This window comes from Nesoenas mayeri (assembly GCF_963082525.1).
Source record: "Nesoenas mayeri genome assembly, chromosome: 9".
Lineage (NCBI taxonomy): Eukaryota > Metazoa > Chordata > Aves > Columbiformes > Columbidae > Nesoenas > Nesoenas mayeri.
Window position 1 is genome coordinate 26,396,459 of NC_137557.1, and position 18,161 is coordinate 26,414,619.

Below are 18,161 nucleotides of genomic sequence, written 5' to 3' on the forward strand. Positions count from 1 at the left end.
ATCTCAAATATATATTTTTTCCCCATTCTGCCAACAGCATTAGCTATAGAATAGCATTTTGACTTGGGGAACGGAACGTCTGCATTAAAAACAAGGCACCATTATCCCTGAAGTCAGCTCAACTTTAGATTTCCTGTTAGAAAGCCCTCTGCAGAGGTCCAGGCTTCGCAGATGACAGGAACTGGTACTACTCGTTTGCAGACAGGTTGCTGAGAACAGCTGGGACAGGGTCCAGAAGCTCCACAGATGACAGACCTACCTCCAGCAGCGGCCAAAGAGGGCACAAGTGATACAGGCGCTCGGAATTTCCTCAGTCCCTGCCCGTCTCAGCAGAGCAGAGCTCAAGGGAGACACGAAGGAGAAAGAAAGCACAACACCAACCAACCAACCACAACCACACCACACATGGTTGAAGGGAAAGAAGGAAGAATATAGGTAACTAAATGAGGCAAGCAGCCTGCACATGAAATCTTCGATGTCTGATCAAGTTGGGCAATGGGCATGGGGATTTTACACATACTTGGAAGTAATTCTTGCACATCTTCCTACAGAATATGAAGATGCACTACAATTTATTAATTCATGTCAGATGCAATACTAAAGTGTTCCCTACGCAACAGATTTCTGTATAAAGCAAACATCAAACAAAAAAAAAGAAAAAAAAGCAGAAAAATGTCACAGTACAAGTTCAGAAGCAGCTGTCAGCACCTGGATGGCACTTTCGTCAATGATTCTTTGCTGCTCTCGTTAATTTAGAACATCAAACTCAACCCAAATAGTAACTGATGGTTGGTGTTCTCTAAAACCAGTTTTGTAACTTACCACATTACAAAAAGCTTCTGTTTCCAAAAATAAGACTTACTGTACCTTTTATTATACCTTATAAAGATACACAAAACAGTTCAGTACTAAGACAACTACATGTTCTCATGAGGGCTACATAGTCCTCAACAGGCACCTGCACACACCTACGGTGGATTTTAGCGAGTTCTTCCCCTAATCCAAAGTTCCTGAACAGAAGGAACCCCTAAGATCTTGCCCCACCCTTGTTGTTCTCACCTACTCTTAGATAATACAGCTGTTCACAGGCAGGTGTTGCAGTCATGTGAGCTGTGACTCTTCAAGTCATTTTTATGATTTACTGTCTTCACCTTTTAAGCCAGACTGCTCTTCTAATACAGTAAAAGCTGCCCTTGTTAGGAAACAAAAAAGTGTCACCAATAAGGGTTTCAATTCACTTCTCATGCCATCTATATCCTTGGTCTCTGCTGAAAACAACAGCATCAAGAAAAAAAAGGCAATTATCACCACGGGTACTTGGGTTTTTCCTTCCTTTTTTCAACAGGTAACCAATAACTTATTTTCCCACTGAAAGAGCATCACACAATGGCTATATATCCAACCTGAAAACTCCTCGAAATTTCTAAGTCAGTGAAAGCCAGATTCTAGAGGGAGACAACATGGGTAAAAAAAATATCAATACACATGATATTTTAATGCAAAATATTAGCTTTTTTCTTTTTTCTTTTTTTTTTTTTTTACACAAGTCAGTTTTTTTAAAATATAGAACCTTAAAAATGAACAAATTGCTATCCACACACTATAAACACTTTTTTGTGCTCAGTTTGATCAAGTTATCAGAACAATTTAAACACCAGTCCATAGTTTAAACACTGCCTTGAAGTTTTATAAAAATGATGTCGCACTGTGCGCTACCATTATTATATGTACAGTGGGAAGCGCCTTCTTTCAGTTTTAATACGGTAGTAGAAACTGTTCAGTTACCAGGTTCTTTGTGCAAGGATTTCACATTCTACTCATGCTCATGACAGATCTGCGTTACATTTCAGTGGCACTGGTATGAGCAACCACATGTAATTCTGTGCATGTTCACTGGAAGAATGTCCATCACAGGTACTGAAATATAGAGTCTGGAAGTACAAGTTCTTCAGCTAGATAAAAGAAAACTTGTTATTGTTAGGTTAGGGAAAAAACTAGCCTGATGAGCCAGAATTTAACAATTTCTAAGCACTGAAATGAATTTTGATTTCTCAAAGTTGAATAAAAGAAAGTAACTATCATGTTTTCAGAGAGATGAACTATAGCAGGTACATCTCAGGAATATTTGTAATCGTCCTTTTTTTTTGAACCCGTAGAAAGAAAAAATTGCCCTCTAAGCTGGAGGTCTTAAAAGGTCTCATTTTAGCAGTAAATCATCCACAAGTTGCAGGCTGTTAGCCAAGTAGATTTTAGGATGATTTACTTGCATTACAGCAATTTACACAATTGAACTTTATGCATACAGTACAAAACTATGAACAAAAAGGTGAAGCAAACTTTTTTATTTATATTCAGGTAAAAACATTAACCTGATGAAGTAAATTATTGCAGATTTGAGAAATCAGCACATAAAACAGTTGGACAGAGCATTGCTTACAGGTGCTTTATCTGTGTCAAAAGACAAAGGCTGAACTGTTTGTTCGAAGCTAGTGCTGGGGGCAGGGGAAAAAAGAAAAACCTACAAAAGTAAGCAGGAACTTAGGTCAAGAACAAGAAAACTCTTTACTCAAACAGGGAATGAAACAACTAATTTGTCTTTTAAAAAACTTTACATCAATTCGAAATGCTCTGGCCTTACCATAATACACACCGGCCAGCCCAAGCTCTTGGACTTCAACTACATGAAAGAAAGAATTCTCCCCAGCCTCTAGTAAGAGGCTTTTGCTGCCTGAATCACTGTGTAAACAGCTCTAGAGCATTGACTGGTAAAGGCTGTCGCCATTATATCCTAGCACTACAGTAAAACTATGCTATAAGAAAAGTTCTACCTAGTTACAAAGGCTGAATTATATTGACAATATATATTTGATTTCAGTAAAATTTAAATTATCTTAATCAGAGAAAGAGGCACGGAGCAGTTAAATGCCCATGCTAACCAAAACATAACAATTGTTGAATGTTGCACACAAAAAGAACCAAGTGAATTGCACATCAGACAATCCATGAGGATGAGCAAAATTAGAGGCAGGTGAGGGTACACAGAACTAGTCTACTAAACTAGGTTTGTCAAATACATGGTGTCTTTTAATTTCTGTACTTATGTACAAAAGTTGTCTTTGGAGGAAAAACTTCAGACTTAGCTAGATGGATACACACAGCCCAGTATTAAACTGCACAGCGACATTTATTGTTCCAGCCTGGAAAAACATCCCTTTTTAAATTTCACACAGCAAAGCAAGTTAAAAACTTCACTCATCAAATAAATGATAATTTAAACAAGAACTTGCTAAAGAAACCTTGTCACAACAACTTTTAGGGCCTGATCACTTTAAGTCCACAGGGGCCTTTAATGAATATCAACCAAGTGTCTTTGTTTTTAATCTGCAAGCCGTTTTTCTACAACAAGAAGGCGTAACACGTTTCCTTGACTCGGGTGATATAGTTAGAAAAGAATCATGAGTTTTTCTTTTGCTGTAACAGGCAGACATTGCATTTTTCATTGTGATCAGGAAAGATGGAATGACTGCTGCCCTTCTCTTGCAGCTATCAACAGTTTTTCACGCATTATCTCAATAGTTGAATAGTCCGGCAATTTGAGATAGTTCACACAAGTCATTACTGAGGGCAAGAAATCATCTGGATTCTCTGTAGACTCAAATGTCTTGCGTACAATTGTCAACGGAGGATTCAAACTTCGAAATCCTATCAAGGAGAAAAGACATTCAGAATAAGGTTGTTCCTATTGAAAACACCTAACAGTGACAGAAGCATGCATCTCATAACCGGCAGCTTAATCTCAGTTTTTAAAAGTTTAGAATATTACTTTATAAGGTCATGTAGCAAGCTTAAAAATACCTAAAATCCCTTCTGTAGATTACTTTTCTAACATGATTAAAAAAACATAAGCTAGACACATCTACTTTCAAACTGGTGTTCTGAAGGTGTTAAATACTATCCCAATCACAATATTTTTAAGCTTGTTGGTTTCATATACATTTTCTAAGATTCTCAGAAATAATCTATGACAGTTGTACCTTTACTCCAGCTTTTTGTTCTCCTAACCCTCAATCCTCTCTGTACCATCTCTGCAAAAGAGCTCTTTTTTTTTTTTAAAGAATCAACTCTTTATAAGAAAGTCATTTTTTAACAAAAAAGAAGTCTCAAAGCCCAAAGGATATAAGTAATTGAACACATAAATTCAATTTTTATTTGCAAAGTGTTCAGCTGTGAATATAGTAAAATGTATGTTCTATAATGGTCCCTAGCAAAGACGGCAAATTCCTCAGTTCTCCTCTCTGCCTCTCATCTAATTCTGAAATCCAAAACAGGGAGAAATTAAATTTTATCACTACACTAGTATTGTCTTTTTTCTAGAAAACAAAACAAAACCCACACAACTGTTTCCAGGTAGGAACACATCATTTTGTTGTTGTCATAAATGAATGCACCTCTAGAATACAGTATTAAGGGTTTTCACTTTTGTTTAAATTTTGAACGTTTTTTTGCCTGGAGAGAGCTGACTGAATGAATGCACGTCATGGGATTAACACAAAGACTGAGAATTCTACCTGAAGTCTACCCAGCTACTTCTGAAACTAGAGATATCAAACAAGCATGAACCTGTAAAATACACAGATAAGTAATTTGTTCCTATACTGAAATAATCCATTTATTCTGAAATGCATTAATAATACTGATTTCATATATAGCAACATGCAATAAAACAAAATGTACCTCCTACAGGCAGTCTGGGGCTGCCCGTCACAAACTGAAGAAACAGTCTCTGCTGCTCACTGTCAAAGCTACTGAGAATTTCAAAGAGATACTTCACTGCGCGACTACAGAGGGGAAAAAAAGCACCAGCTATTACTATTTTGTTTCTAGTTGAAATAATTGCATCAGATTAATATTCAGTACAGTAGGAATATTTTCAAATACGTCTCATATTCTTTTAGATTGATTAACTGTATATCAAGATTATTTAAATACAGATTTTCTAGTGCTACTATTGATTTATTTTTAAAAAGACCAACACCATATTACCTGTCATGTGTATAACCGTGGTCTGGCCTGCAACACTCCATTAAAGTCTTTGCATCCCAAGTGTCCGTTTTACTGCCGCACAAGAGCTGCTCCAACTATAGAATTAAAAAACAAGGATGGAAATTTTCCCCTTTAGAACTTGAAGTAGGGTAAGTACTGTCAGTTCCAACTACCATTCCAGCATTCCACTTTCTGGAATGGCTGGCTGAAAACCACCTCAGTCACCCCAAGCAATCCTCCCAAATTCCTTGAAGGCAACAACTTCATCCCAGTGACAGCCTCATTTGCAGAATCCACCTTTGCATACAATCCGCTGCCACATGAGATGCTGAACATACGTCTTAGAACAGAGACAGTCCAAATAAGCAATTTACACTGAGAACCCGAAACGCCTTAACTTTTTCAAAGTCTCACCATTTCAAAGCAATCTAGTCATGGGAAGAATTAGAGTGCTTACACTTGCTTTTTAGAACTCTGAGCTCTTCTACAGAAGAAAAAAACCCCACAATCATTAGACAGAGATGAATCTGTCAAACAGCAGTTTTGTACTTCAGTTATTTTGCCCATTCTTTCTATGCACTTGGGCAAGCAGAGAAGACAGGCTACAGCCAAAACATTAAAAGTTTCTACAGACATCCTTCTAGGATACACAAGGAGTTGTAAAGCTCCAGTCTCAATAACACCAGAGGTTTGACACACCTAGCTGTTCTGTTCATGAAGAATTCTACATGTTCTTCATAATAGTTTAGGAATGGTTTCTAAGAAAGGTTCAAATGGCTGGATGGTTACCAGCAACAGAACACAAGATCACGCATGTTTATCTGATTAAGGAAAGGGTATCTTACATCTCACACTACTCCTATAGCTGAATTTTGATTGACAGTAGATTAACAATATACTAGTGTCCATATTTTAAAACTTCCAAGAAGAATCAAGCATGAAACCATGCCAAACAAAACAGAAGAACAGCAGCGCATATACTAAAAAATGGACAAGTTTGGGTAGAACACCGCAGAAACTAAAATGATGTGCCATTTTTACTAGTCCTAAATTTGCAGAAACAAAAGTGGTGTTACTCTTTGAAAGTAGTACCAGAGAGCCACAAAGAAGAATCACTATGAGCAGCTTTAAGAGACTCTTACACTGCAAAGCACCAAGAACGAACAAAAATAACTTGGCTAACACACTGCTTCAGAGCATGCACAACATTTCATCAAGTCAAGGTGGAAACAAACCCTTCAAAGCAGAGTTTTCAAATAAACTCCCTAAAGGCCAGGTAATAAAACATTGACTCTTCTAGTCCATACAATCATAAGTGGACTGAATTGAGACAAAATTAAGGCTGCAAGAATTCCACAAGGAAATTGATATGGTAGGTGGTGACAACAAGGCAAGATAAAGTATCCTTATTCTTTACCACCTCAGCTGATCTTCTCTTACTGTCTAAAGCTTTATTAAAAAGCCAATTACTCTTTTAAAACAAACAAACAAAAGAAAACCACAGAGAACATCCATCCAGGTAGCATCCATATCTACAGCTATTAAGAGGTACTGCAATACAAGGAATTTAATTAAAGTATCCATGCTAATATGGAGAGCCTGCATATATAGATTTAAGAACTTTTTTCAGAAAAGCTCGATACACTCAATTGCAAAGAAAACAGAGCTGTTCATAATAAAAGCATCAAATAAATGACCAACACAGAAATCTTTAACATTTAAGTATGCAGTTTAAAGGACACCAAGCTTTACTAACATGCATCAGAAATGCAATCAGACTCTGTCACAACTGCAGTACATCAGTGCACACACAGGTTCACACTGTCCATACATATAGATACAAGGTTATAAAAGCATCAGCAAAAACAGGTTTACCAACCTCCTCAGGATAGAAGTACTGAAGATGACTGAGGGGGAAGACCGATTCAAATCCATCTCTGAATGAGTCAAACTGTCTGGCAACACCTTCATTCAGTGCCCAAAATATAACCAACTGCAGGGAAAAAAAAAAAGAAGTCATTTGAACAAAGGAAGCCTGGAATGATAACTACTGTACCAAAGACTACAGCTGCAGAAAAAGTTCTACAGAAACCCAATCATATGCTCACTGAATTTGTGGCAGAGTTTGAACTTAACTTAGATACACGGAGCTGCTCTACAGCGTTGCCTTGTTCTGCCTGAATTCGTGAGCTGACACTGCTGCATGTGTGCAAGGGCACTGCGGCTGCAATGCAACACAGAATTTTATTCTACATCTAAGGATGCATCTGAAAATGATTAAAAACCTCACTGATACTGCTGGACTCCTGAAGCAAGTATTTAACCCTGCCCCAGTAACTGAAGAGTTACTTGGTCCGGAAAGCTCTCTAAAGCCTATTGGGATCTGTTGATAAGCTTTACTACAAAAAGGTCAGGCATTGAATTTCAGGTAGGATACATACCCCTGGCTTTCACAAGTCAGGTCGCAATACTGAAGAGCAGGCTGGTAAGCACCAGCAGCACCGAAGGCTGTTCTACTGCATTCTGTGACACAGTATTCTGTGGCTATTCTAGCAGCAGAGTGGCTGACTTAGAATTGTGATTATTTTTTATGACCAGAAGCACGTAGCAAAATAAACTCCAGTGTATTCTTGTGGATTCTAAGAGGAGATCAAGTTGTTCGGTAAAAAACCTGCACTCTAGAAACTTTTTGTCCACTAATTTAGAATGAAGCCAGCCTCATTCTTTATAGTACAGGGGGGAAGGGGAGAGGAAGGAATGTCTTTCATTTTACTGGTAGCTGAAATAGTTCTACTTCCTGACAAAGATAACTCCCATAGGAACCATCCTTGGGTAAAGAAAGGGAGGAGGAGAATGGAATGACATGCCTGCAGGAGAGGCATGAAGAGTAACAGGAGAATATTCTAGCTTTATAAACTACTTTTAATGGCAATGCACACACAAGATTTTAATGAAAATGCCATTTCCAAGAGCAGGGCAGCTGACCCACAGGGAACTGTACAGGCTACCTGATAAATTAAATACACTATTTCTAATTTGCAATTCATCAGACTTGTGATACAGAAGACACTAATTTTCTCTCTGAAATGTTTTCCATTTCCTTGACATCAAGTCTGTACTGCTAATCACTGAGATCTAGTTTAAAATCTTCTCTATAAGGCAGGAATATTAAGACAAGGACAGAAAAACTGCACAGGTATCCTTAAAAGAAAACAGTCCCAAAAGCTGTTTAGAAATAAGAGGAAAGCAAGCTTTCTGCAGTGATCTGCTTTTCCTTTACACCACCAGAGGCCTGCAATAGAACAACTACAGGACACCTAAGATGTCTGCAAGCCTTTCTCAGCATATCAGACACCTGATACATGTTACCTAGAAGAAAAACAACAAACTGACTGCCAAACTGTACAAAAACCAGACTTGAAAGCAACCTTGCTCAGCTTTCCTCAGTAAACAGAGACTAGAAATGCTGTTTATAACAAACCATGATTGTTGGCATTGCCCATCTATAAGTCTGCAAACAGTCTAATTTTATAAGTAACTCCTGACTAGCAGAATTTGCTTTCAGCAAATAAAAATATGAGAACTGGATATATGCATAACAGCTTGAATCTGGAAGATGAAGAGCAAGTGAGGCTGACTATGGAATAACTCCGCAAAGTTCTCAGTTGATATCCAGGAGCTTACAGGCCCCTTTCTGAATAATTTCTAATGACACAGATATGTTGCTTATCAGTGCTTGAAATCTTAAGAGTCTTCAGAGTGAAACTGGCAGCAGACTAACCTGTCAGAAGGTTAGGAATTGGAATAATGGCTTTTTCATGATGAAATCAATCATTCTTACCTCCATCCCACTCATGACTTCATGTGATAATATTGCATTCTTCCTTCCTTTCCTCATCTCTTTTCCAGACTGTTTTTAACCTTTTACCTTTAACACTTTCTTACAGAGAAAGTTTCCTAACTTTGTTCAGCACTATTGCCTTGTTGTTTTTCTAGGTTTTCTGTCCCTTCTGACAAGAATAAATCAATACACAGGTGTACTGTCAACTTATTAACGCACTCTGTTCCTTACCTACCTTTCTTATGGTTTGGGATTTTGTTTGCTTCTGTGAAGTTTTTTTTGGGTTTTGACTTGAAACTCAGCTGATGTTTTCTTAAGTCTGACTCTAGAAAACATCACTATTATTACAGCAGTTCAAAGCCCACTGAAGTGTGGGTGCTGACCCACTATTGTAAACAAATTAATTACTGTACCCAAATGTGGGATCTTTTAATGCATTTTTCAAAGTCCACAGCTCAAAATACCTCACTACAACACTTGTTATAAAAAAACCCATACTTCTGATGACTTTGTTATGTATAAAGCAGACTGTTTTGCAGTATAAAATTTTCAAGTCAGGTGCACTGACGAGGATCCCAACAGTTCTTCTGTAGTAATGAAGTAGTACAGAACAGAACCAATCAGTAAGAAAATTACTGCTGTGCCCAGTTCACGAGAATAAACTGAAATATACATGGAAGCTACTTGGGAGCAAGGTGAGAAAGAATGAAGTTTTAGGCCTAGCTTTGCTTTTACATACTCGGAGATACTCCTCTAAATTGTGGATGGTGACCGGTGTATCTTTTCCCCCTTTTTTCAGTTCTATATTAGGAAACCCAGGAAGCGTGAAGTCCAGCCCCAGATCTTCCACTGAGCAGCCGTTCATTGTCAGAGCCTCCAATGCATACTGTAGACTTTCTTTGGTCTGAAAAGTTGTAAGTGAAAACCAGTGAGAACAACTCATTCACATTAACCTACCCAAAAGTTATTACTTCTAAAGCAGTTTTGACTAAACATTTCTATAAGAATATCACTATTAATACTGTTACAGCACTCTTTGCCTTCCTTCTATATTTTTCACATTAGGTTGGTGCAAAAGTACTTGCAGTTTTTGCGTTGTTGAAATCTGCCACTTGATATCGGAGTACATTCTCATATAAATTTGTTTATGTTATATATCAGTTTAAAGCACTTTTCTTGCTTTATGTTTTTGTTTGCCACTGACTTATTGGGAAATTAAAAGCAGCGACCAAGGAGAGAGAGTGAGACAGTAAGGTAAAGAAAAAAGGCCGATGAGCTTGCAATAACTTCACTAATAACAAAGCAGATGTATTAAGAGTATAAATCAGGACGCCAGAAAGAGCATGAATGCCAAAGACCTTTCATCACTACTCAGTGACAGTGAACGGTATTATTTTTAGCTAAGTGTAGCTAAGATTGAAAAATGAAGATTCTTCTGTATCTATGAAAGGACCTGTATGCTCACATATGAAGCCAGTTTATAGCAGTTCTACATAAACACAAAAAACACACAAACGGCACTCCTATAGAAGACCTGAAAATTTTACTAAACCAACTAATAAAAAAAGCCAAGACTTTTGAATGTTTTTATATATACATATATATATATATTATTTTTTTTAATATAAATTTTTCCTCTGACATTCAAGTCGGTCAGTCTTTTCAAAGTGGCCCGAAAAGAAGTTACCTTACTCAAACACGCGTTAATTTTAGCCACTTCTAGCCTGTGTTTAAGCACACAGAAGAATCCCGTAATAAATTTCTAATGTTAGAGTCTACATTACAAAAAGACTGTTACAATCACTAGCCAATTATTTAATAACTTTAAAATGACTTATTAGCATGAAGTCACTGTCACTATTAAGCATTATCATACACACTCAATTACAGATGCTTCATAAAATCCAAGCATGTGCAAAGACGCACTCTTCCATTCTTAAGGTTACTTTCCCACCTGTGTTTTGTCCTGTTCAAGTCTTTTCTTTTGTCTTACAATATCTTCAAGGTGATATATTGATTTGGCTACTACTGGATCAATACTGAACAAGTCATGTGATGTCAAGGAAGTTTCCTGTCGTAACATCCACTTATAAAAAGGAAGTCCAAGAGGAAGGTCCACCTGGAAATCAAAATTTTGATTAGTATTGAACCACCTTCCAAAAGTGTATCTTTTGCTATTTTATCTTTTCACTAGAACCAGAACACTATTTACTATTTCATAGTTCTGGCACACACCAAAACATCACGTCTGAGCATTTTTACCTGAGAAATTTACAGTTGAGAAAGCCAACTGACTGACTAGTGCGTATCCATTAGAGCAACCAGCAAGCTAGCAGCTGGTATAATAATAAGCCCAAAATTATCTCAAAAGATCGGAGAGAGATTGCAAATCATAGCAGGCAATGGCGTTTACTGTTTTCACTATGGTCTCAAAAGCCACTGAAAAGATCTTCAGCATACACTACCCCTTCCACCTCAAAAGCTCAGCTGCATCTCCAGTCACCCTGTCCAAACTGCTAGAGCTGAAAATAATTCCAATGCTACTTTTCCCTAGAGCCAGAACTAGAATTTTCACTTAACCCTTCAGAATTACATTTTCCATTTTATCCTCACCAGTCTAAAATCCATAATGGCCTTGGCCATTAGTTTTCCTAGGAAGCGGAACTTCATTTTAACTTTTGCAATGTGAGCTGGCTTGGCTGTTCTACCAAAAGGAAGTGCAAAAAGGCCCTGAAGGTTATGGATGTACTTGGTACCTTCCTGGTTTCCTGTTGAAGAAGAAAGAATACAAAGAGTTCAATACATACATGGCTAGTTTCATTCCACATGCAAGTTTGAAAGCAGCTATCAGATAAACACAGTGTAAGCTTCTTATAAAATTAAAAAAAACCCAACAAAACTACAAACAAAACAAGAACACACACCCACACCACTACACACATACCAGCACAAACACTAGGATAATCACACACTATTATGAGTTACGTTATCTGACCCCAAACTGAGGTACTCTTTCAGTCAAAGCCATTCACATAATTAAAGTCAACTTAACAATCTACTTAATATTGGATCAATATCAATAGTTAAGATAGTACAACATTTACCTTTTGGATTGGCTAAAGTCACTTCTTCTCCCCTCCAAAGGCCTAGGTCTGCTCTCTGTAGTTCCTGAGATACAAGTGCATAGAACTCTAGTGTGGGGCCCAGGCCTGTGCCAACCTTCAGCGGGAGGAAGGGAAGGAGGAAAGATGTTGGGAGAGGAGGAGGAATGAGATAAGTAAATGAGTCCATTAGGTCAGTTTGAATACCAAATCTTTTCTTAATCTGAGAAATATAGTACATTATTGGCTCTACAGAAACTGCATTATAAAAAGCATCTAGAGAACCAAACCTAACTATGCCAACATTTACAATACATCTGAAACAGCTTGGGAAGACCACGTAGCAGAGGGAATAATAGTGGAATAAAAGTATGAACTACCCATTGATCATATTATAGAAGATATGCACACAGCTGTTTCTTTAGAGTTACAAAAAAAAGTGCTCTGCACAATAAGACTGATTATGAAAAGCAGTAGATCAGAAAGTTTTTGCCAGTAAGTAAAAGTCACAACCAGTGGATTGGGGATAATTAATAGATAGTTTTGTGGCACCAGCAATAGGAAAGACCAAGACTCTGACCAAGCCATTCTATGAAAGTTGTAACTTTTTTGAATTAATCTTCAGTAAAAAGGGGTTAAATTAGACTGCATTGATATTACTTACTTCATTTTCATACTGGATTTCCAACATGGCTCTTGAACTGCCTAGATCCTGCATCACAGATTCTGCCTGTTTCAACAGCTCATCTCTGTTCACAGTGCGCTACACATTAGAGAAGTTTTAAGTAGTGAAATTATGTCTGCAAGTCCCAGGTCCCAAGGCAGTTACAACAGGAAAAAAAAGTTACGCAAGTTTTTCCACCCCATGCTAATAGTTCCACAGTTCAACAATTTGTAAGCTTGTACTTTGATAAAATAATTCTTGCTTCTATTTGAAAACTGACCAGAATTACGTGTTTGACATAAAATGAAAAACCAATGCCTTACATTTGTATCAGTATAACTAACAGGCACTACTCCTGCCAAGAACCTTGCCAGAGGACTATAACAGACAGTGTTGTCGTGTGATGCTACATACCTTAAACTAATATGTGGCGAAGAAAATACAGAATTAAGATGTAAAAGTCCAGCAACCTAAAGGAACAATCTTATACTCTGCCCTTACAGATTGTCTAGTAGGGAAAGTGGCAGGTTTCAAAAAACAAAACACAAACATCCAACAAAAAAGAACAGAAAAGACCACACACACAACAGCACTGGGATTCCTAAGTGTTGGAAGGTATAGGCTAGTTGAAGTAGATTCTCATGTCTCTCGTCCTTTTTCCCCACAGGTATTCAAAATCATACAGCAGATTTATACTATGCAGCAGATCTTAGTTTAAGGTAGCGTCTCTCCGGTCTCAAGGCAGACACTCAAGACTCCCTCAATTTAAAACAGCCATAGCTTAGTTTTATTATGTTGTGACAGGAGATTTAATACTCTCCCAGAATACAAGGACCATGTTTTTGTTTATTTACGTAACACTTAAAAGTCTAAATACTATTGCTTGAATTATTCTGAAATTCTACATAAAGCAAACCAGAAGTATACAAGCTAATATATGGAAATATCACTAATGTAACCTCTTGGAGTACAGTCTCAGGAATTATGCAAAGGTTCCAAAATCAAGCAGGATGTGAGGAAGCGGGTGCAGCATCCTCAAGCCCCTTCTGCCACCTGCTGGCAGACACCCAGTAACATCGTGCTTTCTATTCAGAGGCTTTTAAATGAAAAAAACCCTCACCCTTCATCAGTATACTACCAAACCCTGTAGTTTTATAAATCAATTTTGCTCACAATGAACTTCTTAAAAACAATACAAAAGTAAACAGTTCATTCATGCCATTTTTAAACAAGGTATACCTACTTTTTTCCTGTCCAGTCGTGGTGCCACTCTGCTATCCTGAGAATCTGATTGATTGATTTCTGGATTAGTATCCAGTAGTCTTTGCATGGCTCGATCACGATCAAAAGCAGTTACATAAAACAGCATTTGGCGGGTATCAAATGGAAAGAAAAACGGGCTGTAAAGAGCATTGGATTAGTTAGCTGTGTTCCAACTAGCATCTACGACTATAGTTTAGTTTAAAACACAACAGATGTAGTATGCCTGAAATTAGTGCTTTATTGAACACTGTGGTGAAAGCAGCCTCCAAAGGAAGCCTTACAGAACACACACTAGTTTTCATCATAATGCTTATGAGCAGGAGTCCAGAGGTAGAATTTAATATACAAAGGAGCTACAAAAAATTCCAGAAACTCCTAACTCTTCCAGAAAAATAACTCAAAATACTTGAAAGCCTTGGCTATGCAAAGCTTATATAGGAAAATAGTTTGTCTTGAGTACGTATTTCCAGTCAATTGTCAGTGTTGCTTCAATTAACATGCTCAAAAAATTCACAAATGCCAACCCCGATTTCTTTCAAGTGCAGAAGGTTTACAGCTTATGCTCTGTAAAAAGTACTACAAAGTACTATGAAAACACCTTTATAAAAATTATTCATAATATTTTATCAGTAATTATAAAAATATTTTCCTGTGGACCAAATTGAATATGTTAAGATGAATGTAGCGGTATAAGAAAATGCCATTAAGCAGTTTAACAGGAGAAAAAAAAATGACCTGGACAATCACATACTACATTTCAATAAGAAAACTTCAGATTGCTCAGAAACTCCTGCAAAAAATAGTCCAAACTTTGCAGCTAGTCTATCCCTCCATATTTAGTTTAAACTTGCAATAAAGGTATAAACATTTATCCAAGTGTCACTGTGTAACTCAGCAAGAGTTCTGCGACTACATTTTACTCTCCTCCAGCATTTCAAAAGCCCTGTCACCTATGATGCACCCGGGCTGCCCAGCCAAGTGACCTGCGGACCCCAAATGAGAGGCACTATACAGTAAGTCGTTCGTACCATGTTTTTCCAAGTTCTGTCAGCCACGTTGGTATGTTTCCTGTCATAATTACCAAAGGATCCTGAAGCTGCCTGTTTGCTTTTGCTGTCAGTTTACTGTTGATAAACTCTGAGGTTGGAATTATCTCCTTGCAGATTGCATTCTGTGATAAATAAAAACTATGTTACTTCTAGTTAAAGAAATGTCAGAAGAAATATTATGCCTTTGTTAAGAGGGCTTTTTATACTTCCAATTTGTTTGTCATCACAAGAACAAAAAACATTGTCACTTTGGTCATACAGAGTCTAAGCCATGAAAGAAAGGCTGAGTAGATTTTTACTATTCAATTTATTTTCAGAAATAACGTTGCTCTTTGAACGTACAGAAGGGAAAAAGCATAGAAAACTGTGTTTTACACACTACAGAGGAAATATAATTGACTGTAAGAATTTCTAGCCTTCATTTTACCAGAAGTTAGAGAAACAGGTAGGGGAGATGATAGTATTGGCATTATTCTGTCTTGGTGGTGGGCAGCAGGCAAGGGAAGAAGACTATTTTAAGTTGTTTCAGGACAGAGTTGTCTGTGTCAAGTATGAAAGTGATTTAAAAAGTGCTCTACTCACATCATACAAGTAATACCAGTATCGACTGATAGCATGTAAAACTCTCAAAAGAAGAATAACATCCAATGAGGGATCTTCAAATGTTATGTTTTCAGGTGGAGTAGATATGAGGTAAACTTCTAGAGGATTTAATACTGAAGGGCATACACCATCTGGCAGGAAGAAAGAATATGTTATTAAAACAAAACAATTAGTCTTTCCAATATTTAATTATTAGGAGCGTAGGTAGCAATAGTCATGGCATTCAGTTAACTACAACAGTTGAGTTAGATATTTTTAGTCTTAATACACACATTAATATATGCTTACTTTTCTTCTATTCTGCTTGCTTTAAAAGAAACACTCCGGTGCCTAAAGACTCTTCTCCCCCATCCTTTCAGAAACTTCACAAATCTAACATGAGCAAGGTAACACACTCACCATGCCACAATTCATCGTGCTTTTTAGAATTTCTAGGAGAGGTTTTTGTGGGAGCAGTTTGTGCTCTTCCTCTTTTACCACCAACACAGTCCTTACTACCATCTTCATCCTCTCGCACTGGCTTGTACCTAAAAGGAAGTTAGAAGTTAAAAATATGTTTGCAAAATACTAACTTACATGGAATCAAAAGCAGTTGTAGAAGTGTTAGTTCTTTGACTGCCAGAATTTAACTTGAATGACAGTTAAAAGCAGAAAGACAAGAACAATGTATTTGGGTAACATCCAGCCTTTGAAGCCTCTGAAGCAAAGTATGTCATGGGGGGAGAAAAAATGGGGACCCTCCCTCTGGCTCCATGAACTGGAAGAAGAGAAACAGAAGATATAGACAAAAAAAGAAGTGGTTTGTTTGAGGTTTTTTGTGGTTGTTGTGGCACTTTTTGTTTGGAGTTGTTTGGCTGGTTGTTGCTGGTTTGTTTTGGGTTTTTTTTTTTTTGCATAACACATTTAAGTATAAGAAAAAGACACTGCTGAATGTTAAAAAGTTTGGCACAGTCAAAGGTCAATCCTGCTCCTTGCAAAGTATAGCCACAGAATTCATGTAGCTGCATAGCAATGTATTAGTACTACGGAAACCAGTTTGAAGTTGACCATTATTTGTAGACTGCAGACACATTCTCTGTTTGTTGTTAGTTACCTAACACTATGACTTCTCTCTGTCTAGCAGGTATCATTTAAGGTTCTCCATTTCTCATTCAGCAGCAGTAGCTAACAATGAATTCCTACTAAGATTTAAGTATCTCAAGGACATCAGGAAAATCAAAGCTTCAGAGATTTGGAGGGGCATGTGAAAGAGACAGCTATATTCCCATTTTCTTAATGTATATACATCTAGGAAACTGGAGTTGTCCCTCAGTTTCTCCTGCCAACTTACCAAATGGTGTGAGTTTTTGTCCAAATCCCAGCTCTTCCCAATGGGTTGCTTTCATCATCTGTAGACTCCCTCTCCTCCTCAGCTTGCAAACTGTACTGCCTAACTGCTTGATACACAGTCATATTGTATGGCAGCAAGTGATCTCCGATGTAAAACTGCAGTCTGTGTCTCACATTCCCTGAATTTAAGAATTGAGCAGCCTGAACAACAACAAAAACAAAACACACCACACAAGTAAGGAAACTTATCGCTAGCTTTTTTTTTTTTAAGCTGTTCCCTTCCTTACCCCCACAGCAAAAGCTTACCAAAGATTCATCTATTTCTTCATCTGACCCATCATCATCACTATCCTCATCGTCTTCTCTAACTCTTCCATAGCCTGAGGCAAAAGAGACATCCTCATTTGTTTTTACATGAAATGTAGCAATGCTTTTGTACTTTTTTCTAACTCCACTATTAGAAACGGCTCCAAAATACATCAGTTAAAAAAAGCAACATTCAGACACACTAGAACACATTTCAGTATCCACATCTGGCATAAAAAAATGCCAAGTTACAGCCAGTTTGACAGTCCAACTAGATTACACTTCTGTTAGTATTTAGACTGAACTGTTTACAACAGGGAAAAGTTTGGCCCAGAAAAGAGAAGGTTCTCCGCAGCCTTAGTCTCCACCCCTGTGAGCAAGATACATTTACAGGTACCTCCCATTTGCCTTCAGTATAATCCTCACAGGTTATTACAGACTCCACACTACTGACAGTAGTGGTTATCCCAAGAAGTAAAACACACGTGACTGTTTAATATATACATATATATACCTCTAACTACAAGGTATCTTTCGATGGCTTGTACCAAAGCCAGAGGATCAATCTTCACAGGTCCACCTTTCCACTGTTTCACATTAGCACAATCTGGATGTCTCTGCAGCTGGCATTTTAATTGATGTGTATTGAAGAATTTTAAAGCTTGGGATCCTCTGTTAAGAGAAAAACTCAAAATAATTTGTGAAAAAAGTTGCTACACAAAGAATCTAATAACCACACTGCATTTAAAAACGCATTAAAATAGGCTGATTCATGCATTTAAGAATTCAGTTGTTCTGAGTATTATTTCTCAGTCTATTTCTCCAGAAATAAAATATTAAGATACAGATAAACAGATTAAAAACTCTGTTCTACAAGAACACTGAAATCCAAGTTGGACAAAATCCAGTTTCCAATGAAAGCTACATGGATTAAGAGCAAGTCCAGTCTGGGGTCTAATTAC

At 37.4% G+C, this 18,161-nt stretch overlaps 1 protein-coding gene across 10 annotated transcripts in view; it reads right to left on the reverse strand.

Moving 5' to 3' along the window:
- Positions 1-2,543: 2,543 nt before the first annotated feature.
- Positions 2,544-18,161, reverse strand: part of TRIP12 (thyroid hormone receptor interactor 12) — a 78,068-nt gene continuing 62,450 nt past the window's right edge. For 8 of the 10 annotated variants that reach the window (XM_080349892.1, XM_080349894.1, XM_080349896.1 and 5 more), the window contains 16 exons: positions 17,714-17,886; positions 17,200-17,273; positions 16,895-17,094; positions 15,964-16,091; positions 15,544-15,695; positions 14,941-15,083; positions 13,893-14,049; positions 12,650-12,748; positions 11,989-12,103; positions 11,498-11,652; positions 10,839-11,003; positions 9,624-9,788; positions 6,923-7,036; positions 5,044-5,138; positions 4,735-4,838; positions 2,544-3,702 (listed from right to left, as the gene is read on the reverse strand). In XM_080349892.1, the coding sequence (XP_080206018.1) occupies positions 3,506-3,702; positions 4,735-4,838; positions 5,044-5,138; positions 6,923-7,036; positions 9,624-9,788; positions 10,839-11,003; positions 11,498-11,652; positions 11,989-12,103; positions 12,650-12,748; positions 13,893-14,049; positions 14,941-15,083; positions 15,544-15,695; positions 15,964-16,091; positions 16,895-17,094; positions 17,200-17,273; positions 17,714-17,886 (2,236 nt within the window). In that variant the 3' untranslated portion in view covers positions 2,544-3,505. The remainder of the gene's footprint in view (positions 3,703-4,734; positions 4,839-5,043; positions 5,139-6,922; positions 7,037-9,623; positions 9,789-10,838; positions 11,004-11,497; positions 11,653-11,988; positions 12,104-12,649; positions 12,749-13,892; positions 14,050-14,940; positions 15,084-15,543; positions 15,696-15,963; positions 16,092-16,894; positions 17,095-17,199; positions 17,274-17,713; positions 17,887-18,161) is intronic. The other 2 variants (XM_080349899.1, XM_080349893.1) reach the window with 1 other exon arrangement.